The sequence below is a fragment of the Sceloporus undulatus genome, chromosome 9, assembly GCF_019175285.1.
Source record: "Sceloporus undulatus isolate JIND9_A2432 ecotype Alabama chromosome 9, SceUnd_v1.1, whole genome shotgun sequence".
Taxonomy (NCBI): domain Eukaryota; kingdom Metazoa; phylum Chordata; class Lepidosauria; order Squamata; family Phrynosomatidae; genus Sceloporus; species Sceloporus undulatus.
In genome coordinates this window covers 33290652-33317982 of record NC_056530.1, presented here as the reverse complement: position 1 = coordinate 33317982, position 27331 = coordinate 33290652, and the positions used below count along the sequence as shown (strand labels likewise).

The 27331-nt window shown below is 42.4% G+C and overlaps 1 protein-coding gene across 2 annotated transcripts in view; it reads right to left on the bottom strand.

The window, feature by feature from the left end:
* The window catches only part of PCP4L1 (Purkinje cell protein 4 like 1), a 51604-nt gene extending 31471 nt beyond the window's left edge, over positions 1 to 20133 (bottom strand). Inside the window, exon 1 of one of the 2 annotated variants that reach the window (XM_042441057.1) lies at positions 19953 to 20133. In XM_042441057.1, the coding sequence (XP_042296991.1) occupies positions 19953 to 19973 (21 nt within the window). In that variant the 5' untranslated portion in view covers positions 19974 to 20133. Of the gene's footprint in view, positions 1 to 13373; positions 13578 to 19952 lie in introns of those variants that run through there. The other variant, XM_042441058.1, reaches the window with a different exon arrangement.
* Positions 20134 to 27331: the final 7198 nt, after the last annotated feature.

The window sequence follows — 27331 nt, the reverse complement described above, 5'->3', positions numbered from 1 at the left end:
TAGGCAACCTGCGGCCTGCGGGCTGGATGCGGCCCAGCAAGGCCTTGGGACCGGCCCCAGCCAGGTCCTGCCGCCGCTTGCCGCCAGAACCTTTGGCCTCTCGCATGAGAGCGTGGGGCCTTTGGCCTATCAGGAGGAGGCGGGCAAGGGGGGCCCGCAGTGGGGGCACGGGGGGCAATTGCTATCTAAAGCTCAAAACATTGCATTTATATTAAAATTTATTAACAAAATCAGCAAATTTTTTTGCGTGTCCTCCATTTTTATAAAAAGTGTCCTCCATTTAAAAATTTTGTCCTACATTTGTCCCGGTTTATTTGTTTATTTAATTTTTTAAAAAATTATTTATTTATTTTTTGGCTTCGGCCCCCCAGTTGTCTGAGGGACAGCAACCCGGCCCCCGGCTCAAAAAGGTTGCCTACCCCTGATCTAAGATATGCAGATGACACCATAGTACTAGCGGAAAACCTCCCAGACCTGGAACATCTACTAGTGCAAATGCAGGCTTAATGCTGAACATAAAGAAAACAAAAATAATGTACACCGAGGACCTACACAAATTTGAATTATACAACAAAGAAATGGAAATAGAAGACTTCTCATACCAGGGATCAAAAATGGATAGAAATGGAGACTGCAGCTGGGAATTAAGAAGAAGAAGATTAAGAATGGGGAGGGTGGCTATGAAAGAACCAGATAAGATCCTAAAATGCAAAGACGTACAACTCAGCACAAAAGTCAGAATCATACAGGCCATTGTATTTCCTATTACTATGGATGGATGTGAGAGCTGGACAGTGAAGAAAGAAGACAGGAGGAAAATCACCCCGTTCGAAATGTGGAGCTGGAGAAGAGTGCTAAGGGACCTATGGACAGCCAAAAGGACAAACAAACGGGACCTGGAGCAGATCAAGCCAAAATTTCCCTGGAAGAGGCCAAGATATTAAGACTTAGACTGTCATACTTTGGACACATCATGAGAAAGAATGAATAGTTGGAAAAAACAATAATGTTAGGAAAGCTGGAGGGAAGTAGAAAGAGAGGAAGGCAACATGCAAGATGGATGGACTTTATTCAAGAGACCACAAAGATGAGTTTGCGGGAGTTGAGCAGAGGAGTAGAGGACATGGGGCCCTGGAGATGTCTCATCCATAGGGTCGCCATGGGTCCGGATCGACGCAAAGGCAGCTAACAACAATAACAACAACAACATTTCCACTACCAGCTCAGAGAAATGGTGCACCTGAGAAATTTCTACCTGTCACTGTTGTTCAAAGAAAAGAAAAACAGGGGGCTCGTATTTAGGAGATAGAAAATGGACTGAGACAGCTTGAAAGGCATTTTTTAGGCTTAGGGAGCGTGTCCAGAGGAAGGTGACCAAAATGGTGAAGGGTCTGGAAACCATGCCTTATGAGAAACGACTTAGGAAGCTGGGCATGTTTAGCTTGGAGAAGAGACCGTTAAGAGCTGATATAATAGCCCTGTTTAAATATTTGGATGTCATATTGAGGATGGATCAATCTTGTTTTCTGCTGCTGCACAGAATAGGACTGGGAGCAATGGATTGAAACTACAGGAAACGAGATTTCACCTCAATATTAGGAAGAACTTCTGACAGTAAGAACTGTTTGACAGTGACTAGAGTGGTGGAGTTTCCTTCTTTGGAGGTTTTTAAAGAGAGGCTGGATGGCCATTTGTCAGAGGTGCTTTGCTTGTGAGTTCCTGCAAGACAAAATGGGGTTGGACTGGATGACCTTTGGGATCTCTTCCAACTCTATGATTCTGCGGAGTTTATCACACATGAGGAATTTCTCTTAATTTCAAATGAAAAGAAAGTGGGGCCAGAACGCATTCACATGAATTTGCTAGTTTAGCGAATTTACATGAATGCGAATTGCATTCGAACTGGCTTCCCATTGCCCGAAAATAGCTTGCCATTGCCTGAAATTGCGTGTGGTGGTCTATCACGCAATAATGTGAAACTCCATGATTGCGTTCGGATTGCCATTGGATTATACTTCCAATTTCCCTTGTCTGATAAACTCCTATGTCCCACTGAAATCAGGGTATCACACTGTAAAGATTAGGGGGAAGGAATTATTAAGAAAATGATTAACAAAAATGAGATATATCTCCATTGCTGCATGATACATGCAAAAGACACAAGTGAAATCAGTGACAATTCCGATGACATTACATCAACGGACATGGTATTTTACAGTGCAATTGCTGTACGAAATTACAGTTGCCTCACCTGGTGATTTTATAAGCTATGCTACAAAAAGGGAGGCATAGAAAAGATAAGCCTGCCGACAAAATGTTGTTGGTGCACTGTACAGTCCCTTGCTTTTCCTTTAAATGTATCACATGCTGGTAAGGATCAATGAGCACAAATGCCGCTCAACACGCAAAGGCAGTCTGCATTGTGTGTGTGTGCCTCCAAGTCACCTGTTGACGTATGGCCACCCCATGAATTTCTTAGAGTTTTCTTTGGCATGGTGGTTTAGCCGGTTCTGTTCTTGGAAATATAGCCTGCTGTACCTGGTAGTCATTGGCGGTTTCCCATCCAAACACTAACCAGAGCTGACCCTGCTTAGCTTCCAAGGTTAGATGTTAGATTAGATGTTATTTAAACCCAAGTGGTCTACTGCATACCTTAGACTTGAGTTACTCATGAATGCTGATATCAAAATAAGTCCCTAAGTCTGCAAAAGTGCCACAAGGCAGTAGCATTGGAGATTATCTGATGAGGGACATCCCATCCCTGTCCCATGATCGCGGGAAGGAGTTTCAGTCGAGATTTGTGCTTATCCCATCCAGGAATCGCAAATGATGGTGACTGCACGCAAGGCTTTCAGGTGAAGTCGCGTAGATCCCTTCATTACCCCGCCATTAACCTGTCATCAAAGCGACACTGGCTGGCATTTTGCAATAATGGAAGTTGGCGTTAATGCAATGCCGCTTTAATAACAGGTTAATGGCGGGATCGGGGCTATGATTTCAAAGCCTTTTGTGCCATCATAGTCATAGATGGGTTAAGGACAGGCGAGTGATCCTGTCCCTATCCCATCCCTGTGTGAAAATCTCCATTGCTACTTCAGTGTCCAACCTCAACCATCTGACTCTTATGATCCCCCAGTTGACTATTTTTGTAATTGCCTGGTGGTGGTTTATCCAGATTTAAAGCAGGAGAAGGGCTGTGGTGAGCTGAATCCACGTCCTGGTCCTTGTTCTCAGTCCAACGTGACAGGCACCCAGATCCTACCTATATTGGCATTAACAACCTGACATATGCCCATTGCTACTACTCATCCAGAGCTGGGGAAGCTTCATAGAATCATATAGTTGGAAGTGACCCCAAGGGCCAACCAGTCCAATCTTTTTCTGACATGGAGGAAGACAGAATCAAAGCACTCCCAAGAGATGGCCATCCAGCCTCTGCTTTAAAATGTCTAAAGAAAGAGACTCTTCACAACCCCCAAGTTAGTATGGCCACTGGCCATGCTGGATGGGGTATTCTAGGAACTGCAATCCTAAAAGATCTCCACCTTTCTAAGGATCTGTACCTATACCAGGCCATTTTAATATGCCTCACAGTTTTACCACATTGTTAGGACTTAAAACGGCAGCTAGGCATTCTTTGGACTTAAAAGATAGATCCTGACGCCTGGAGACTGCAGGGGCCCCAACAAAAGCCACTTTTTCTGCAGCCGCATCTACACTGTAGAATTAATGCGGTGTGTCACTGCTTCAACTGCCCTGACTCAGTGCTACGGCATTTGGGAATTTGTACTTTTACGAGACATTGGGCCTTCTCCAGCAGAGACTGCTGACGCCGCAACAAACTACAAATCCCAGGACTCCATAGCACCGAGCTGTGGCAATTCAAGCTGTGTCAGACTGCATTAATTATGTAGTGCAGATGGAGGCCAAGACCCACTTAGTAGAGATTTCCTGGCATAGTAGCTAAAGTTCAATAGATCTTACTCTGATAAACGTCTATATTACTGTAGTGTCAGAGGCTCTGCAGTCAAGATGGTTAGAAAGATCGAGACAGAAATGTAAGAAATGAACGAAGGAATGAACGAAGGAATGAATTCTCCGGGCTCTTTTCCTCGCAGACCTCCATCTCTCCCTCCACCTTAGGCCTTTCCATTTGCCTACGTCTCCCTGGCCTTTCCTGACTCTATCTGCCTGCCATGCCCTTCTCTCGCATCACAGCAACCCAGGCAGTCGAAGCCTTGGGCTTTTTTCCATGACAATCCAGCATGCAGAAGCACATGCAAGCTTTCATTTCAAAGCGCTCCTCCATCCTTGCTCCCTCCTTCGTGCCAAAAAAGATACCCAGACAACCTATTCCTCTAAACACCCAAATATTCTAGGATCACACGTCTATTTTTTTGCACTGTGCAAAATGCAATGATTTTTCAGGGCTTCCCCTCCTAATGTGAGTGTGCCTGAGCCCCCAAAATCGATCGTGCATTTTCTTTTTCTCTGAGCCATAGGAAATTCTGCCTCTGTCTTTGACAGTGTCATATTCCTGGTGGATTAGAAAGTACCGCAGGATGTTGATTTTGGCTGCAGCCGTTTGATATTCTCTGCATTAAGAGCTGTATAAATTTGGCTAGTTCGATGTGTAGGGGATGCACAGAAACAAGCACAGCGCACATAGGGAGAGATTCATACAAACGTCACTCCTATGCAAGTCACTTCTCCTATTCAGCTCCAGAAATTTAACATGGTGTTTTTTAGTCTCTGGCCAAAGCAATTGCTTTCCTGACGTTTCGCCTGCATCCGTGGCTGGCATCTTCAGAGAAAGGTGGCATGGAAGTGAGTGGGGTATATATATACACTGTATGACCCTAGGTTGGGAGTAGTGATTTGCATGTTAATCTGCAATCCCTAGATTCATACTGAAGCCAGACAAGAATATTTCGGAGACGACAGTAGTATGATGGCACTCATTGAGACCAGCATGTAGTTTGTTGTTTGTTTGTCACTGACATCAGCTTGGTCCAATAGGGTTTGGTAGTACTTCCCAAACATTGACCAGATATGGTGGCAGAGCAACAGAAATACATAGTCCAATGTGGAAAACAAAGACACTATCACAGAATCATAGCAGTTTATCACGCTGGGGCTAATTTTGGCGTTAAAGAGAGATTAAAGCGCATTTAAAGCATCCTGCAAATGAAGCGGAAATGGCGAGTAGTTGCGCGAATGATTATCATATGCAATTGCGCAAATAAAGTGTTATTGGAAATGCATTGTTGCTGAAATCCTAAAAGTAAAAAGAGGTGCGTTAATGCTTCTTTGTGACCACTTAAATGGTAGGTTTTGTGCGCCGTCATGTGAAATCGTTTCGCGTAATTATTCACAGGATAAACTCCTAATCTTTTTCGTGTGATAAACTCCATAGATATGGAAATGATCTCAAAGATCATCTACTCCAGGAGATTAAAAAAGTAACAGCTATTACTGCAGTATCAATTTCTATGCCTCTAAGGAACAAGGGTCCACCACTTTCCTCCTCGAAAACATATCTCAGGAGGTCCAACATTTCATCCCCAAGCTAAACAAATGTAACTCTTCCAATTATCCTACCTAAAGTATCATCCCAAACCCACAAAACAGTGATAGATTTATTGAGTACCCAACATATTGGGGGCAATTGGCTTACACATTGTAAACCACTTTAGGAGTGCTAGTTCACTGATAAGCAGTTTAGAAATGTACTTGCTATTGCTATTGCTATAGATTTAATGGGCCAACCAAAATGCACATTATAGATGTTGCATGCTTTCAAAGCTCCACTGCTTCTTCATCATCAGGCAAAGGGGTTAAAAATCATATAGGAGAAAGAAAGAAAAGATGAGATGCTAGTCATAGGACTGCATTGGGTCAAGGTGTTGTGGTTGTTGTGCTCTGACCAGATGGCATGGAAATGTATTCATGCAGGTGGGACTCTCCTCCTTCTGGCCATGTGGATACTGGGAGATTCAGTCCAGGAAATAAACTTTAAATTCCATTAACAAGACCAAAAGCAACTGCCTTTGAGATCCAGTCTGTCTTGAGTCCTTTGAGGCTACAAGCCCCTTTGTTAGGAAGAGAAGACTGAATTTCTCTGGAAGCCTCCATGCTTCTGCATCAGGAAAACCTTTAGGCGTTGTTAAGGTAAAACAAGCCAATGCAGTCCAAATTTAAAAGAAAAAAAATACCTATTTGACTGTCTCTCTATTAAGGAAGCCCTATCTGTCTGCACCTCCACACAAATGATATAGGGCATGAAATTGCTGATCCAGAGCTCTATGGTTCCGGGTGACTCTTCTCCAAGTTCAAATTCCTCCAGGCCTTAATTAAATCTTGCAAAAGGTGGAAGAGAAGGAAGAAGTTTAAAAACGCTGGAAAGAAGGTTTGAATAATGGGATGTCATAAATAGGTCCATTAGTATTCTGCCACTAGCCCTAGGGATGCAAACAGAAGAAGAGTATTAAAAACCAAGGTGGTTAAAAAACCACTGGTACCCCTCCGGGGCCAGAGAGAGAACATAGCAAATCCCAGCAGTCTCTCGCTAGTTCTGTACTTGTAGGTCAGGTAGCATCAAAGGTGGGAATTGTGTGGCACTCCTGAGGTTTCTAGACTGCAACACAATGGCTGCATCCGGTTTGGCACCACAACATACTCCAACTCCCAGAATTTCATAACCTTGAGCCAGACAAGTTGAAGCGGTGCCAAACCGGGTTATTTCTCCAGTGTGGATGCAGCCTTTATTGGTGTCACCATTGGCAATGTTGTCTAGGGCCCCATTCACACTACATGATAAACCAGTTTAAATCACTTTAAAGGGCCCTTGTTAACACCGGCGCTGAATTTCTCAGACACAGTTTGTGGGTCGGCATTAAACCCAGTTAAACCAGTTCTTCCAAATCCAAGGCATTTACCGCATCTTTTAAAAAGATTCTGTGCGACGCAAGTTTCGAATGCATTGTCGATTGGATTCAGTGACGCGATTATCCCTGTGACATTGCGCATTTTAGAATCCATTTTGAATCAATCCAATTGTTAATGTGAATGTGAAGTGGGTTAAACTGAAACTCGATCATGGCAATCAAAGTCTGAACATCAATTCGAAGCGCTCCTTCAATTTGAAATGATCCAATGCAAAAATCGGGTTATTGTGTAATGTGAATGAGGCCTAGGGCTCCTGGGCGTCCAACATCGAGTAGGAATAGTGTGCCATTATTATTATTATTATTATCATCATCATCATCATCATTATTATTTCTTACCCACCTCTCCCCATGGATTGAGGTGGGGAATAACAACAATGCACTGATAAACAACATCAATTTAAACACAGTTTAAAAGGACAACTAAGATGTGCACAGATTAAAACAATCCACATCTAAAATTCATCCTTTAAAATTCACAATTTAAAAATCATCTGGATAAGTCTGCCAAAGCAATGACAAAACAAGAGAGAACATGTTCTGTGGTCCATCCCAGATGCCTCAACAATGTCGCTAGGTGACTCAAGCAAGAAAGCCAAGTTGTATAATACTGGGGTTAAAGGACAGGGGAAAACACAATATGGGGGGATACACACACACACACACACACACACACACATTTGCAATACCAATTGCAGCAAACCCATCACCAAAGCCAATCTTTTCCCATACCAAAGCGGGTTCTCTTGGGGAATTTATGTGTACATAAAACATTCAGTGTGATATACCACACAATAAGTGTTGGATTGGAATTTGGGAAATCCAAGTTCGAGCCCTCGCCGAGCCATTATTATTATTATTATTATTATTAGGGAGTTTATCACATGAAGGAAATCAGGACTTTGTCCCACGAATATCCCGGAAAAATCGCATAATTGCACGAAACAATTCCACACGATGTCGCACAAAACCCGCCATTACAGTGGCCACAAAGAAGCATTAATGCTCATCTTTTTACTTTGGGGATTTCAGCAACAATGCATTCCCGGTATCATTTTAGTTGCGCAATTGTGTGTGATAATCATTTGCGCAATTACTTGCCATTTTCGCTTTGCTTGTGGGATGCTTTAAATGTGCTTTAATCTCTCTTTAATGCAAAATTAACCCCAGTGTGATAAACTCCGAGGTTGAATTTATGTAACTCCTCCATAGCCATTATTTTGTTTTTCTTTTTTTCAGCCTCTGCACTTTCTTCCTTGACTTTCCTAAGTTGTTTTTCCAAGTCTGTGATGTTTTCCACTAGGAGTATGGTGTCATCCTATCTTCGATTCTTGATATTCTTTCCTCCTATCTTCACTCCTCCTTCTTCTTTGTCCAAGCCTGCTCTTCGTATGATATGTTCTGCATACGAGTTGAAAGAATAGGTTGATAGACTATGATTCTATGATTCTAAATCTAGAAAGACTTGCCTGAGCCCTTTGCCAATTGGAAACCATTCTGTTTCTCCATGTTCTGTTCTGACAGTGGTTTCTTGTCCGAAGTATAGTTTCCTGATCAGGACTGTCAGATGAAGTGGCACTACCATGTCTTTAAGAGCCTTCCATCGCCATACCTTTGTGTAGATTCATTCTATTGTATAGATTCATTGTATATTGTATATTGTATAGATTCTACTGTACTGTATAATTTCATTCATTAATATATAGCAAGTCTCACTTGCTACTCTTTTTGGAGATGGAGAGGAATAGCCTTATATTCCGTATCCTCTAAGCCTATTTACTTTATTATCTTATCTCTATCACTCATGTTTTGGGGAGGTGTTTAGCTTTCTAGTGTCTGTTTTACAACCGATCAGATTTACCAGAGTCTATACATACAGGGATACTGTGCAAATTAAGGAGACTAACGCCAAATAGTGGTTTGGATGAATAATTTTAGAGTCTAATGGGGACTCCCGTTTTAGATGGGAAATGTGCATTGCTTCAGTATGTGATAACTCAGCCTTTCTGTCTTTAGATGACTCTCCTATCCATTCCACTCAGTATAGCCATGATAATATACCTCAAATTCTTGCCCCATTGGTGACAGCGAAACCAAACAGATGCAAGTGAGGAAATTATGGGCCCATACAGACAGGCCAAAATAAAGCTGCTTCAAGTCACTTTGGAGGTACACTATTTAAATTATGCATGTAATGTATGATTACCCATTCAAGATGTATCATGGAGTATGAAATGGGAAGCTGTAGTATGAAAAAGTCATGTACATTCTAACTACAGTACTAGCACAGAGTTGACTTGACAAACTCTGTAGATTGAGCCTAATGGATAACACTACCAAAGGACACTATGGCCTGTTACAGACTGCCAAAATAAAGCTGCTTCGGGTCTCTCTGGAGGTATGCTATTTAAATGATGCATGCATCCCAAGAATCCGGAAGCTGCACCAAAGCTGCACTCCGGTGCTTAGGAATGGAGTGTGGCTTTGGTGCGACCTCCGGACTCTTAGGACCCATGCATCATTTAAACAGCATACCTCTAAAGAGACCCAAAGCAGCTTTATTTTGGCAGTCTGTAACAGGCCTATGTCAGCTTTCATTTTACACAGAATTCTTCCACAAGTGCAGACAATGTGATCCTCTCACAAACACACATACACACTGTTGTATACGTGCACCCCCTCTTTTGCTCCCTCTATCCTCCGTTAGTTAGAGCCCTGCAACAACCCTGCAAGGTGGTAAGATGTGAGAATGATATGCTTCAAAAGCTATATGCGCTTCACAAGTGAATAAGAACCTGGAAACTGCAGCAATGCTTTGTAGCATCCCAGCTAGCACTAATCCAGTCGAAGCTGAATGGTCTTCAAAGAAACAGAAAGGTTGAACAGAGAGTTGGCTAACAGGATTACAAACAATCTGGCCTCAATGCAGGGATCAGGTCTCACACTAGTAAACACAAGCGTAGAACAAAAAGGTACAACGGTAGATGTGAGGCCAATCGGGTAGAAACAACAGACCTTTCCCACATAAATCGTCCCCACCCCACAAGAAAGCTTCATTCCCTCTTTAATTGGAGCCTAATCCGCTCTCTTCACCTTCACATCACAACAAATTGCAAGCCCTGTGCAGAAGCACACTTTTCTATGCTACTCCTGGCTGGTTGGAGCAAATATTTCCCAGAGGACCTGAATGGACCGGATGGATTGTATGGGAGAAGGTGATCCTGTAAGTAACCTGGCCCCAAGCTATATAGGACTTTTACTAACCAACATTTTGCACTTTGCCTGGAAACTAATTTTAAGATTGGTGCAATGTGATCGCTCTTGGATATAGCCATAAGCAGTCTAGCTGCCATATTCTGAACCAGTTGGATTTTCTGGATTTACAAAGGAACCTTTAAAAAAGGTAAAGGTACAACAGTAGCCCAATGTAGAGTTCATTGCAGAAGTCCAGCCTTGAGGTTATCAGATTACCAAAAAACCATCTCCTTCCTCAATGCAAAGAGATCACAATACACAGACACTGGGCACTCAATCCCAGCATGGACACTGGTCATGCTGGCCTTGGAGCGGTCTGGGAATGGTAGTTCCCCAAAAGTAACTTTTCCAATCTCTGCCTTCTGGGCAGAAATCATTTTAAGAAATGAATCCGCCATCCAATGTCAATCGGACAGTAGACGGAGGGAGTTGTCAGGGCACTTAGCCATTTGAACCAGCTCTGCCCATCTGTAGCAAGGGCTTTGCTGGCAGATTCCATCCCAGAGTCCAAACTACCAGTGATAAGGCCTTTGCTGACCTCTCTAAGCCAATTAACCATGATTAAGAGACTCAACCTACTCTGCTCACGCCTAAATGGCTCCTGTCAACCCCACTTTATCACCGTCCGCCTCAATGGCTCTTTCCAGGAGTCAGGGTTTTCCCTTGCAACAGCAGTTTGCAGCTGGATTGAACAGCACCTGGCTTCAGCACATTGCCAGTGGGGTCACCGCCTGCGGTCCAAGTCCTGGGCTGAACTGCTTGGGAGATTTTTGCACAGCAGAGCTTGCAGAAATCAACTGGAGGAAAAACTGTCCTGCTGGAAACGATGAGATCTTTGTACCACCACTGACAAACCAATACCTTTTGGAGCCCGCACATGGACAGCACAAAAGTGACAGCCCCCTTTGCTTGCTTCCCCCAATGACTGAGGGTTCAGAGAATACTGCATCCAAATCTGGGCACCGCAATTCAAAAAGGATGTTGAGAAGCTGGAGCATGTCCAGAGAAGGGCAAGCAAAATGGTGAAGGGACTGGAAACCATGAAGCCTGGTGAGGAGAGATTTAGGGAGCTGGGTATGTTTAGTTTGGAGAGGAAACAGTTAAGAGGTGATATGATAGCCCTGTTTAAATATTTGAAGGGGTGCCATATTGAGGTTGGAGCGAGCTTATTTTCTGCTGCTCCAGAGAATACAATACAAAACAATGGATGCAAACTACAGGAAAGGAAATTCCACCTTAACATTAGGGGTAACTTCCAGACAGTAAGGTCTGTTCAACAGTGAAACGGACTCCCGTGGAGAGTGGTGGAATCTCCTGTGGAGGTCTTTAAACAGAGGCTGGATGGCCATCTGTCAGGGATGCTTTGATTGAGAGTTCCTGCATGGCAGAATGGGGTTGGGCTGGATGGCCCTTGTGGTCTCTTCCATCTCTATGATTCTATGAAACCTCCTTAGACAAGAGTAATCTATCTGCAGATATCAGCTGCTGGGAGACAGAGCAAGCAAAGGGTCATACTTGTGCACCCGGCTTCTGAGGAGGAATATTTGGACAGCTCATGTTGGACCTGGGGCACATTTTGGACCATATGTCCGGCCAAGAAAATAAACGAGCACAAAAGGAATAGATTTCCCCAGCAGTTTGCTTCCACAGTGCATGCACTTGGTATTCCAGGGATCTACCGCTACTGACCACAGAGGTGTCATTTCACCATTGCTATTAACAGCTTCCTGAATTGGCACAGACTGCCCTTGCCCTTTTCCTTGATATAGCCATCACCCTTCTTTGTCCACATTTGTATGGTGATGGCGCATCGCCTCACTTCTTATCACTCCATTTCGTAGAGTGACCCTGAATTCTCACATCGGACAGATATAAACTACACAGCACTTTTATACACACAGCATTTATCATTCTCCCCCTTTCAATTCAGGTGGGGAATTCTTCCTCCCAAATTGAGACAGCACACGTACAACAGGGTTGAATACACAGGTCAGAGTTAATACATTTGAAGATGTACAGAGTACAGAGAGATGTACATGTACAGAGAGGGAGGCAGGGGGGAAGAAAGAAATCTTGGATGGGTTGAACCTTCAGAAGATAGGTGGCTTTTATGGATTAATAGACCCTGAATTCAATTGCATATACCTATGAGCGCTCTCTCATCAATGCACACTGGCACTCCTACAATCTTGATTTTATTTTTTGCTGCAGACAACTGGATAGCATGGGACGAGACTATTCTGCACACACCCACACCACACACTCATCTGAACCCAGGTGCAAAAGGTTAACCTTAGCATGGGGATATGGGGGGGGCTGATTTCCCTACATTACGGAAAAAAGCAGCATGCTTCTCAGTTCCTAATGAAGGATTTCAGGTCTCCTCTCCCGGATATTCAAATATTTGTCCTAATCGGAGCAGGTGATCCAAAGCATAAAGACAAGGAGAAAGAAAAGGGAGCGTTAGATGCCCCCTCTTGCAAATAAACAACCTATTTACAATTGGGCTATATTTCACAAAGACGAGCAGCACACGTACACGTTTGCTGTGCAAGTCACTGTTTTTGATAGCCTTTTGGCTGAAGAGTAGGTTATAAATAAATAAATAAATAAATAAATAGTATTATTATATTATTCCTACACAAGCTTGGGTGACTAAATCTTTTGCTAGTAGACACGGCCACCCAAAAGCCAGCCTAGTTGCTTGGCGTGTGGTGCGGGTCTTTCTCTAGCTCTCTTTCCCCACACACAATGACATCTCACAGAGACGCACGATAAGAAAAGTGAGGCGCCAGGGTGACTTGGTGTGCGTTTTGCCCAAGGAAGATGGAAGAGGCAGGTGTGGGATGGCAGTGACAAGAGCACCTTTCTCTCTCTTTCTCCTCCTCTGACACATTATACAATTAAGCAGCAATCTGTCTGTCTGACGCTGGCGCAAAAACACTTCCCACACCATGAAAGAGATCTGCACAGTCCCAGATCCTTGGGCATCACTGTTGCACTTCACGGCCACATGGAGGTTGTGATACACAGCTGCTTTTTGGAAGGCAAGGGGACACCCCTTGGAGGGGGAAGGCACAGGATTCCCTACAATCCCCCGCTCCAAAACTAACCATCGCCTGGATCTTCTCCATCCCTGCATCCTTCCCCAAATCTCTGAATCCCCCTCACCTTACTCATGATGCCTGCTGAACTGGTACCCAAGGGATGTTCCAGGAAGGATGCTCTGTAGTCCTCGCCTTCTGGCTCTGGCTCTCATACAAAGACACACACACACACTACTGTTTTTCCTTCTGTCTCTGTCTCTCTCTCTTTCTCTCCTTCTCCAGCACACTGGCATATATCTCTATACATATAGCATATTGCTGGACTCAAAGATGCCCGGCACTTTGAGTGGCAGTTGAAGGCAGCCAATGGGAGAGATGCAAGCCTTCTGCTGCATTTGCAAATTGGGTTAATACAGGAGGTTTGGTGGTAGTAAACAGATGCTTTGAGGTTAGAGAGAGACAGAGAGACAAGAGAGAGAGAAAGCTGCCACCTGGTTGATTTTTAGGAATTTCCAGCTGGATTCTTCTCTTCCAGCAACTATTTCTACCAGAAATTCCCCACAGAGCAATGAACAATGTTGTTTAATTTAAGCAAATATTTTAAAATGGATTAACGCATTGCAAAGTGCGTTACAAAACAGCAGCGAGGAAGACAACAAAACAAAGATTAGAGCGAGGAAACAAAAGCAGTATATGAAATGCTGTCTGCAGACATCTGTCTGGATTCTGTTGTGAGTCCAAACTAGAGTAGACCCACTCAATCAAAGGGGTTTGCCTATGTTTTGACCCACTAGGCTGCATCTGAACTGTAGAAATAATCCAGTTTGACACCACTTTAATTGCCATGGCTCAATGTTATGGATTACTGCAGTTTGTTGTGGCACAAGAGAGCTCTGGTGCCACAATTCCATAGCATTAAGCCATGGCAGTTCAAGCGGTGTCAACCCGGATTATTTCTGCAGTGCGGAAGCAGCCTACGTCTCTGAAGACCAGGGTTCAATTCTCAGATTGGCCATGAAACCACTGGGTGACCTTTGACAAGTCACATGCTCTCAGCCTCAGAGGAAGGCAATGACAAACCTCCTCTGAACAACTCTTCCCAAAAAAACCCAACGAAAGGGTCACCTAAAGTTGGAAACCACTTGAAGGTGCACAACAACGACAAACCCTATAATTTGGGGTAAGAACAGGATGGACTCACAGGTAGAGAGGAAGCATTTGCCTCAGACATCAGTTTTAAAGTATCGCTTAAAGGGTTAAGAAAATACTTAATGATTAATTTGGCTATTTACCTAGATGGAGCAAGTTTGTTTTTCTGCCGCTCCAAGAGAAGGGCCAGGAGCATGGATGCAAACGACAGGAAAAAAGATTCCCCCTAAACATTAGTGATCTTCCTCACGTGAGAGCTGTTTGACAGGGGAAAAAACTTCCTCCAAGAGTGGTGGGAGGCTCCTTTTTCTTTAGCAGAGGCTGGATGGCCATTTTTGGGGGTGCTTTGATTGTGGTGTCCTGCATGGCAGAATGGGGTTGGACTGGGTGGCCCCTGTGGATGTTTCTTTAGTTTTAAAACAGTGGTTTTCAACTTTCCTAATGCCGTGACCCTTTAATACAGTTCCTTATGCTGTGGTGACCCTGAAAATTATTTTCGTTGCTGCCATCGGAAACATGTGCTTTACGATGGTCTTGGGTGGCCCCTGTGAAAGGGTCATTCAACCCCCAAAAGGGTCATGACCCACAGGTTGAGAACCTCTGCACTAGACAGACAGCGTGGTCTCTCTTCTGTCATGTTTGAACCTGAACTGCAATGCTGAGTGAGCTTCAGATGTAGTTTGATAGTATGAAGTTGGTTTAGCCCTATAGAGATATCTGCAGAATGGAGTCTTGTACCTGCTGGAGTTGTTCCATGAGCAAAAGCAGTTCTTCCTCATCCGCCTTAATGCTAGCCTCCAATATTCTCACCCTTTCCTCCCAGCTCTTCTTTCCATTGAAGCATCATCTTCCACTGATTTGGAAAGTCATACTTTCGCTAGGGGCACAGAAGAGACACGTTATTGAGCCAGGCCTTTTGCCATCCCATTCCTATCACTGACTTTGGAGAAACTGAGGCTTTTTGACACATGGGACACATGCATTTATTAATATCTAATTATTATTTTCAAAGTCAAGTATCACAGCAAAAGTTAGCAGGGGACATAATGTCTTCCTTAAGCCAGCAAAAACATGAAAACACTTCTGGGATTCAAATGAACAGCCTTGTAGGCCAGGCAGTAGCTTCCCATCGCACCATATCTGACCACGATCCAGAGGGGTGATGACAAGTTGTTCCAGTCATGGAACATGGAACATGGACCACATGGATCTTGTCTACACTGATAGGAAAACAAGCATCCACCTTGCAGCCATGGCACATTTTCCTGGTTTGCAGGGATCCCATTAACATCACACTCACAATGGAGAGAGCAGAGTAACCCACCACACATTTCTCACAGGCAAACCCATGAGTGCAATAGAGCAGTCCTGCAATGCTCATGTGTGCCATACACCACAGTTTTTTCTCCCACATGGCTGTGTTTACACTACTTTTTTATCCCCAGCAGGCATGAAAATTTTGCATTTAATCCTTAGTCACCTTTCTTGCCCCGCGCAATTGCATTTCCATTGGGTCGCTTGTACAACTGAGAAGGCACTCTGTGATTTAAGTTGTCTGCGCACATTAAGTTGTCTCTGCACATTATCCAACCATCATTGACCTAATGGGTCATTGTCACTGGCTGTCACCGATTACAATGACTGCAGAAACCTCCTTCTTTTGAAGTTTTTAAACAGAGGCTGGATGGCCATCTGTCAGGAATGCTTCAGATTGCACAGCAGGAGGTTGGACTGGATGGCCCTTGTAATCTCTTCCAACGCAATGATTCTGTGATTAGAGGATTGCAGATTGCTGACATGGAGTTCACACTGGAGGTGCTCCTGAGTGTGATTACTTTGCTGAAAACCAGTATTGCAGTGTGTGAGGCTCTGGACATGTTCCATCACAATCACACCGTGAAATGCCAAAGAGCAGCTTCAGAATGTCGAGAGCACCAGCAATGCCATGCTCTGCCTTTGCAGTGTGTTACTGGCTTGGATTTGACCAGTCCAGCCATGTTGCAGGTTCCTTGTTGGTGGTGGGTTCCTGAAAGAAATAAGGACTGGTGGGACAATTTTGTCACGTCAGTGTGGTCAGACAAACAGTGGCACCACAATTTCCGAATGCCCCGCTGCATGTTTTCCAGTGTAGTGGAGTTGCTTCTTCCGGAGGTGCAGAAGAAAGACGCCATCATGAAGAGGGCCATTCCAGCGGAGGAAAGAGATGCAACCACCCTTTGGATAAGCACAACCCAGTATTCGTATCAATCCGCAGCAGAGCAGTTCAGAGTTGGTTGATCTACAGTGGCAGACACTTTTGTCGAGATCATACTAGCAATAGATTCTTCTGCCTTTGCATCATTTTCCTGGGAAATGTCTGGGAGGTATGTATTGTAGGTACAACATTTTAATTACTATATATACTCAACTGTAAGTCGACCTCATGTATAAGTCGAGGGCAAGGTTTGGGTCCAGAATTATGGATTTTGATATGACCTGTGGATAAGTCAAGAGTAAAACTTAGGGGCATGTAGCAAAGGATCTGAAGGATGAAGCAAAGGAAACCAGTGTCAAAGAATGTACAAAATTGCAGCAGGCATAACTCTGGTGTTCACACTAAAGGCTGGATGGATGAGAGAGTAGAGGGGGGTTGATGTTCCAGGACAGATTACACTCTTGCTTTTCACCAGGGAATGGTTCCTTTTTAAAATAAGAGTTAAAGTACAATACCTACATTGATCCATGGATAAGTCGGCCCAGGATTTTGGGGTCAATTTTTAAACTAAAATTTCTATACTTATACATGAGTATATACAGTACGTTGCTTTCTATTGCTTATATCCTGATATGTGCATTAATTGTCATTTCATGTTGATAGATATTCTGATAGGTTCCTAGAATTGTATGTATGCATACAGGAATATACCTATAACTGCATTAATTGTCATTTTCCTTTCTTTCTCATTCCCACTTTGCTTTCTCCAGATTGTGCAAAGGTTCCCCACAGCTGGCAGGGCAGTAGATAGGTGCCATTGCCAGATTGCTTCGATGGTGAGACAAGGAGGGCAGTTCATCAATAGAAACCATCCTGTTTCAAGAAACTACTGACCACACTGGGTGCTTTGTGAATGTGGAGATAGGATGGAGTGGCCAGAATCACAATTCATAAGGAACTCCGCAATTTATGAAACAATGGAAATAGGGGATTTTTGCTGGGAAATCCAACAATTCCCGTATACACTCGACTATAAGTCGACTTCATGTATAAGTCGAGGGCAGGTTTGGGGGCCAAAATTATGGATTTTGATATGACCCTTGGATAAATTGAGGGTCAAACATAGGGGCATGTAACAAAGGATCCAAAGGATAAAGCAATGGAAAATGGTACCAAAGAACTTATAAATTTGCAGCAGGTACATTTGTTTGCGTTCACACTAAAGGCTGGATGGATGAAAGAACAGGGATGGATCAGTGCTTTCAGGACACATTACACTCTTGTCTTCTACCAAAAGATACTTTTTAAAAAAGAGCTAAAATACAGCACTTATATTGACCCTTGAATAAGTCAACTCTGGTTTTTTTTTGGGGGGGGGGTTCAAGTTTTAGACTACTATTTCTAGGTTTATACATGCGTATATACAGTACCATGCGGGGCCAGCAGGTTGAACCACTACTACTGTCAGACACTGCCTATCCCCATTAGAAAGAGCATTGTGGTTGCACACGTCAATACCTCTGTCAGAGGGCCTTACTGTGGAGAGATCTTATAGCCCCTTTGAGACTAACTGAAAGAAGTTTTTTTGCGCCCAATGAAAGCTTTCATAGACTTCAGCCTACTTCCGATGCTTTTTGGGCCTTACTGTTCGAGTGACGTTCCTCCACTGTTTTCTCATGTGGGGCCTTTTTTCTAATCTGCTGAGCAATATTCTCAGATACATTGCTGTCTCTGTGCAGCTCCTTCAGCTATCCCCAAACTTGTCCTCCCCTAATTTCCATGAGGTCAAGGGTTTCCTCCTTGGTCCATCAGACTCCTCTGCCTCCTTTCTTCCTATCCCCATTTCTTCCCTCTGCTCACAAGGACTTCGGCCATCCTAGTAACTAGAGGTGCTCTAATACTGAGCTGCCAATATTCAGTTATCCAAAGCAATCGCAATAACAAGTACATTTCTATACCACTTACTGATGTACTAAGCAGTTTACAAAGTGTACGCTTCACACACCTACTACCTTCCCCCACAAATAGTGACTACAAATCACTGAAGCTAAAATTCAAATTGTACCCCTTCTTAACAAGGAAGAGCAAGTGATCACCAGCCTGTTCCACTCACCAAAAAACTCTTCCATTCCCATTCTGACAACACCTCAGAGCACCAGCTATGGATATGATTACAATTGGCCCTCCATATTTCTGGGGTTTCTCTTCCGAACACCTCAGCAGATGCCCAAAATGGTGGGACCTCAAGTCCCGTTGTTTTTAATGGTGGCGTGCCATGCGTGAAGCCACACTGGTGCATGCATTGCTAATCGGGACAATGCGGCAGGGCTATCCGTGGTTGCTCCAATCCATGGATGGCAAGCCCACAGTTATGGGAGGCTGACTGTAGCTGGATTCTCCAGGAAAATGTGGAACAAAAGACAGTTCTTTTTTTCAATCACTTTTTCATTCGAAAGCCCCACATTGACTGTGAATCATCAAGAACATCATATGGCTAGACTGCAGCATTGAAAAGGTGAGTGCAGACTTTTTGGACAGTGTAGAGAAGCCCATAGTCCCATGGTGCTCCTGTCCTGGGAAGTCATAACAGAAATTCAATCTGATGACAACCAGCAGCTAAAATAAAGTTTGCAGAGCTGCTATTTTAATCACAGGGACAAAGTAGAGCAGACGTTAAGGATCCATGATAGAAATGCCTGCCAGTGTGATGGACAGGTGAGCTGCTATATTAGCTGTCTGAGCAATGTAGGGTGACTAAATAAGAAAAGGGTGAAAGGGATACATCTGCAGCACACCAGCAGTTAAAGTTGTTTAAAGTTAAAGCAGTTTAAAGTTAGAAAAACTAAGGATGCGGAAGCTGGTAACAATTTATCCCTGTAAATCTTTTCTTATTGCCTGGACGTTGCTGTTCACCCCATTCGGCTTCTGTGTACCCAGGTCACAGAGCTTGGAGGTTTTTCCCCTGACATCTTTTGTTTTTGGACAGTCACTTCCAAATTTCCTTCCCTCCACCAGAAAACCACTGCCTTTACATTTTTCCAAAGTGTAAAGGCAGCTAACATCTAAAGTAGAGGCAGCCAGTGTGTTGCCATCTAGTGCTGTTGAATTGCCACTCAGATCATGCCTCATCACTGGTTGTGGTGCTTGAGGCTGATGGGAATTGCAGTCCAACAGTCTCTTAGGGTCACAAGTCTTTCCTTGATAGACAGCAGGGGCACAATCACAAATGTCTGTTGTGCAAAACCAATGCATCCAAGGTTTAAGTTCTCAGCCCAGTGTTGCAAATGCCAGATCCTCCTTCTAGACTAGCAAGAAAAGACCAGCAATCTTCAGGCAACCCAACTTTGACTTTTGGCTTACCTTTTGGTTGGATGGCTCCATGTTGGGTCGGCTGTCTCTATGCTGTTTTATGAAGATTTTTAAAGGAGCCAGCCTTGGAGCAAGCTCAAAGATGGTATTAGGCTGGCTCAGTGACCATCATGAGGTTGAGGGCGGTGATGTCACGAGACAAGGTACTGTGATGAGATGTGATGTGATGTCAAGTTGCCATTACTAAGGGTGCAGTCTTAAATCCATTGGATGTAGTGGGTTTCCAAATTGGAGTGAGGGGTGTTCCTGTGGCCCTCCGAAGGATCAGAGTTCCCCAAGCAAACAAACGTTTCATTTCATTGCAGAAACCTGTACCAAAAAGACAACACTAATTAAATAACTGGATATTTCCAAAGAAGTGGCAAATGCTGCCCTTTGTGCCCAATGCTTCCCTTGCCTACTAGTGGGGTTCATCCTGCATATTGCCTAGCCGTTCAATGGGAAGAACTGGAGATGTGGAAACTCACAAAAGATGGAGAGGAAAAAAGGTACAAGGGGAGACCCAGAGTTTTTCCAGTAGAAAGAGAAAAAAACAAACGGAGGAAGCAACTGGAGGAAATAGGGGGAAAGCATATAAACAGAGGCAAAATATATACAGTATTTCAAAACAGTCATTTTAAACAAAGAATGAAAGTTGGTTCCCCCTCCCCACCCAATAGTGTGCAACACCAATGCATCCAAGGTTTTAGCAAAATACTGTGCAGGCAGAAGGGACTAAAATATGTTCAAGAAAGGTCTAGTCTATAAACAGTCCAGTTTTGTTGTTGTGTGCCTTCAAGTTGTTTCAGACCTATGATAGTCTGATATCATTGGTAGACCTATGATTGTAATATCATAGTCTACCTCTCATAGATAGATCTATGATAGTCTACCTATCATAAGTCATAAGGGAAAACTCTATGATAGGTGAACCTGTCATGGGTTTTCTGGAGATGAGAACGTGTGCTTCACCCAAGATCAGTAAGTGGGTTTCCATGGTTAAACAGGGAATCGAAACCTGATCTCCAGAATTGTAGTCCAACACTCAAAACAAACCACTAGACCACACTGGCTCTCATTTGTATAAAACTGCAAGCCCCAAATTAATCTTTGGACTAGGGTTGCCATTTTATTAACATGACTCTGAAGCTGTGGTTTTAAAAGCAGTCAGCTACGTATAATGGTAGAAATTGCAATGGGAAAGTTTTTTCCTACTTAATATCTGGCCATCAGATTGCTATTAATGCTGCAGAAGCTGATAGGAGAAGGCAGCCAGCAATGCAACCTTTTTACTGAGAAAGGAGGCATGTTTGTTATGTGTTGGGATAACAACTATGTGGTTCAGCCTTATGCTTGATAACCATTATGACAGCACTAACAGAAGAGGGAATGCAGCGGCAGTCGCTTTAATTAAATGGAATGGCGCTGAATGTTGTTTTATGTTTCACATACTGTTAAAAATACATATTTTGTCAAAATATTGCAGATCACCTATTGGTTATGCATCTTTGGTATTTCCTACCTTTGTTGTTCTCAGCAATTATCTAATTGCTAATTAGCAATTATTCTGCACATGGCCACAAATGCCATGGGGTGACCTTGGGCAAGTCACATGCTCTCAGCCTCAGGGGAAGGCAATGGCAAACCTCCTCTGAACAAATCTTGCCAAGAAAACCCCATGATAATGTTGCCTTGGGGTCGCCATAAGTTGGAAACGACTTAAAGGCACACGACACACACATAGGCCTTTATACAAAGGCTGGTTCTACTATTATTAGGCTGAGTAAGGGAGCTGCCTCCCAGGCCTGGAACAAGTTACCCATCCCAGGTAACTTGTCCTAGGCCTCCTAGACTAGCCTGCTTCAAGTCTATGGGAAAATGCTATTCCATTGCCCCTACTGAGGTTAAGATTCAGCTGTCCATCCAGGGGTTATTCAGTTGCGAAAAGAATCCAGGATGAATCTGGGTTGAATCTCCATTGTTCACAAACACCCGATAAAGTTTGAGGGGAGGGCTGCCAAAAAACCCACTTAAACCAGGATAATCGACATTGAGTATTTCCTCGGTTATTCACACATCGGCAGTGTGAATAACTGATGCAAATAGGCCCAGACAGACCCAGGGTTAAAACTTTGCATGCCTTGAACATGCTCCGGATGCATTTGCACCATCAACTCCATCTTTATTCAAATGCTTGCACGTGTGAGCAACCAAACTTGCAAAGATGCGATCAATGTGTGAATAACAAACCTGGAATGCATGCGTGACACGATCCGCATTGTTGCACTAAAAAAAACGAGTGGGAAGAAAGTGCCCTTTGTCAAAGTCGACTCTGAACATGAAACAAGAAACAGAATGTTCACCTTTATGAAAATGCATATTGAGAGAGAAAGGGTCCAGCCATCAAAACGAAGCATTCTCCTTTTATAATCTTAACAGTGAAGTTTCAAGAGCTCCCTTTTTGATCGGTCGCATTTCTCCAGAAAATAATTCTCTGCCCTTTCAGCTTTTAACCGAAATGTCATCTTCTATGTAATCTTTCATTTTAGCCCACTGTATCCCTGACAACTTAACCCCAGATCCTTCATAAGACATTTTGGTGTTCTCTAGTCTCTAGCTAGCTACTGCGAACTGGGGGTTATTCGCATGTGAAAAGAATCCAGGATGAATCCGTGTTAAATCACCATTGTTCGCATGCATCCCAAATACACCCAGTTAGGTTTCGGGAGGTGGTTGCCAAAAAACCTACTTACTGTATATACTCGACTATAAGTTGACTTCATGTATAAGCCACGGGCAATTTTTTGGGCTGAAATTATGAATTTTGCTATGACCCACGGATAAGTCGAGGGTAAAATTTAGGGGCATATAGCAAAGGATCTAAAAGATGAAGCAAAGCAAAACAGTGTCAAACAACTTGCCAAATTCCAGCAGACATAACTCTTTGTGTTCACTCTTAAGGCTGGATGGAAGAGAGAGTAGAGGGGACTGGTGTTTCTTGCTTTTTACAAGGAGATCATTCCTTCTTTTAAATAAGAGTTAAGATATGGTACTTAAATTGAACCATGGATAAGTCAACTCAGGTTTTTTGGTTCAATTTTTAGACTTATACATGAGTATATACAGTAATCCGAGATAATTGATATTGGAGTTTTTCCTGAGTTTCCAAAAAAGATTTGCATCATCAATAGTGTGAATAACCGGTTCAAACAGAACCAAATAGACCTGGGATAAAATGCTGCATGCCTTGAACATGTTCCGAATGCATTTGCATTGTTGATTCCATCTTTATTACAAAACCAACACACAGGGTAGAATAGAAGGGGTAAGGAACGAGAAGGGAAAAACAAAATTCCTACTAAGCTGAGCTATACATGGTTATTACATTTATTTTAAATTATAATAATATAATTACATTAAACCACAATTCCCACTGGTTTATACATTCACACTTTATATATAAATAAATTAATTATAATTATAATGAACTACAATCCCACCAAGATAGTTATATATTATTAATAATTATTTACAATAGAGATAGAGAGATATATTGTAATTATATTACAATAAAGTACAAAACCCACTAAACTGCATGGACAATATATTATTGGGTTGTGTTGTGTGTGTGTGTGTGTTAGTAATTAGTTATAATTACATAAACTACAATCCCCTAAGCTGAATTTTTATTATCATTATTACAATAGATGTAGATATAATGTAATTGTTTTACAATAAACCCACAATACCCCACTGAACGAATTGTACATAATATATATGCATGTTGTGTGTATTTGTAATTCATTATAATCCCTATAAACTACATTCCCACTGAGCTGTGTGAGGTATAGATTCTTCTAAGATCAAAGTACCAAATCCAATGAATCAGGACAAAACAATGAAGCAGCCTTTCCAGTTATTAGTTCCAATCTTGCAAGAAGAAGGGAGTGTCTCAGGCAAGCCTCAGGTTTTACACAGTATTTGAATGAAGGGAGGAATGGATGAATGAATGAATATTTATACAGTGCAGAGCCAGCCACAGAAAGAACAGGAAAACAGTGATTGAGCATCAGAACAGTATAGCTCATAACACACTCATATAAGCAACTTATAATTACAACCACACACAACCTGAGAATATCCACAAAGTAAGTAAGTTGGTACATTTTCAGCAACGACAACAAAAAACAAAAAACAAACAAAAAACCGAATCGGTCCAAAATGTAGAGGGTGACTATTGGTAGATAACGAAAACAACCTATTCTCTTGAGTAACATTTCCAGGCCATGGTTTCAATTATCCTATTGTGTTAAAAAGTTATTAAAATAAAAAACTTGTAAATCAATCATTTAAACAAAGTTGCATAGTATAGATTTAGGCGATAGGCAATTATTACATAATCTTCTGCAACAATTATAGCCATAAAATGACATTATCGATTACAGCATCCGTCTGCAAGGAGATAATTAAGATAAAAACTTTCTCTTGTCCACCTGAACCCAGTATTATATAAGACATTGTCCTTTAGAATAGTTTTTATCTCCGTTTCCATTGGTCGGATCTAGACATGGGTCATTTAAGATCACCTTTTCATGTATGTAAAAGCGGCACCCATAACATATCTCATCATACTTCTCATGACCATTTAAATTAGACATTTACATTCATGGTGGTTAACTAATATTCTAAAATTATTAGGCATGCTCAGTTAGATTTTGGGGTGAACTTTAATCACCCTAGTTAAAAAAAACTGTCTAAATATTGTAGATCAAATGAATTTTAGAAGAAATAATTGGGGGGAAAAATCAAAGGGGAAAGACTAATAGGGAAAATTTATAAGATGATGGTAACACCCAGTTTAGAGATAGAAGGCCTGGCCAATGATTGGGATAAAGACTTATTGAGGATACAGATAAAATAAATTTGGCTACGAGGAATTGTAAAATTAAAACACCTGAAAATGGTATCGCACACAACACCAATTAGCATTTTCAAATGACAAATTCTCATCCAAATGTTTGCATGGATGTGAGTTAAAGGAAATATAATATTACATATATAATATATACAATGTGGTGGAATGCCCATTTGTACACAAATTTTGGACAAGGTTAAGCAACAGATAAATATAATAACAGGGAGAGATACAATACAATTAAGTAAAGAAATTGCTTAACTCTCAATTTAGGGGAATCAAGATGGAATAACAATCAAAAATATGTAACAAAACAATTTCTAAAGCTGCTCCTGCAGTGATTGCTTATGGATGGAAAAAAACAAATCTAATTGGAATAAGTCTTATTTATTTAAATATATAAAAGAATATTATTTAGTGTATTATTTACGGTATTATACTTCACCTTTCGGCTCTCACGGCTAACAATTATATATTTTGACTTCCTTAGAGAAAGAAGACTTAAATATATTGGGGAAAGCATAAAGAACCCTGGACGCTCAATGGGCACATTGGTGATTCGCCTGTGCCGGGTAACTTGGGGTAATGCACCAGCAATGTACATCGGAAGTTGGCTTTTTGGCCCGCGCTCCAGTGTTTTTTGTGGTTTTTGGGTTACGTGGCTGTGTTCTAGAAGAGTTTATTCCTGACGTGTCGCCCAGCATCTGTGCTGGCCGCCTTTAGAGAAGCTGGCATGGAAGAGAGTGTGTGGGTGTGTGTGTGCGCGTGTGTGCGTACGGCGCACGTACACACACACACACACACCACACACCATCCAGCTTCTCGGAAGATGCCAGATGCCACGATGCCTGGCAAACGTGGACACCCTGGATGGCAAGGCAATAGGACAGGCTAAATATTGGGCTCCTCTTTTCTAGATCAATGAGAAAGCATATGTCTTCCCCTGAACTGGCTTTAGCCTCCTTGAGACTAAATCTCCCTTGCATGTTGAAGACGCTGTCGAGTTCTGTAAAAAAAGGTCAAATCCCCCATCTCCTTCCCATGCCATGATGGTGGACTCCACTGTCCTCAGAGCTACCAAGAGTTTTTGTGGAGTTTGGTACATTCATTTTACTTTAGGGATCGCCATGATGTTTCACAGGCTTTTCTCAAAACTCTCCTATGAAAGCCTCAAAACCATCTCCCTCTTTATAGGTGGGGGCACCGCCAAAGCTGAGGTGAAAGTGCTAGTGCAGTTGTCCCCTATTGTTCTGCTAGTTTGTGGGGGGGGCAACCTAGTTATCCACCATCCACTCCTTCAAAGCAATGTGGGGCATCTGCAGTCTGTCTGGGCAAATAGCATGACTTGCTCTGGGGTAAGATCAATGAATAATGTTGGCAGTGATGCCCAACATACACCCTGGTCCCCATGACCAGCTGCCGGTGCTGTTGAACAGGCTGTGCTGGGGTCTCCTGGGCGCAATGGCACTGCGGCCTCCAGCTGTTTCTCCCTCTCTGTTTTGTGAAGCCAGATTGTTGCTGTGACTCCCTTGATGATAGTTATGCAGATGGAAATAGGGGGAAAAACTGGGATGAGCCCTCAATTAAACAAGCAGATGAATAGACAAAAAGTTTAGGGGATGAACATGAAACCCAACAATTATAAGAACATGTGTGCCACTCAAATTTTTTAAAAAGGTATACAAATAAAAGTAATAAATCCTTAATACAAAAGGCTTGTTCTGGCTGTAAGCATGCCCTAACAAACTCACGACTAAAAGACAGCAGTACTGGCTGGGAAACTGCAATCCCATGAAAAATATAAAGTACAACAAAATAACCAATCCTTGTGCCTCTCAAAATGGAATAGAAGAGATGAATAGTAGTCACTTATAAAGGGTACACAATAGATACCAAAGAAGAGGGATACACAGTGTTGCCCGCATTCAATAAAAGATATACAAAACAAAGACCAAACGTGTTTCGAGAGCGTCTTCCTCAGTGTCAATTAAACTGTTAAAAATAAAATAAGTGGGTCACATACAGCAATAGTATATACATAATAGCGAATACCATATAGTTAAAAAGCATGATTCAAAGTACCCTAATATAACACTTGAAGATAACTCATGTGGTATGGGGCATCCCGTCGCTAAGTAAGGTTTGGCCCGTAACTTATCAGCCTGAAAAAATATGTATGCAGGCAAGTTGAATATCATAATAATCAAAGTAAATTCTTTTAAAAATGCCCCTCGAAATTGTACCATACTACAATTGGTCTGAAATTCAGAATCAACAGTTCATTATTAGAAATGAGAAATGATCAGGAATCAATGATCAAAAATCAACAGTTAGAAAGGATGTAACCAGGGAGCATGCACAGTTTATTGTTTTAGCGCACAACCTTACTCCACACATTCGGGTTGGATATTCAACATGGAAACACAGCGATCCACACTCTGCAAATTGGTTGCTCAAATGTGAAGCATTCAAAGAA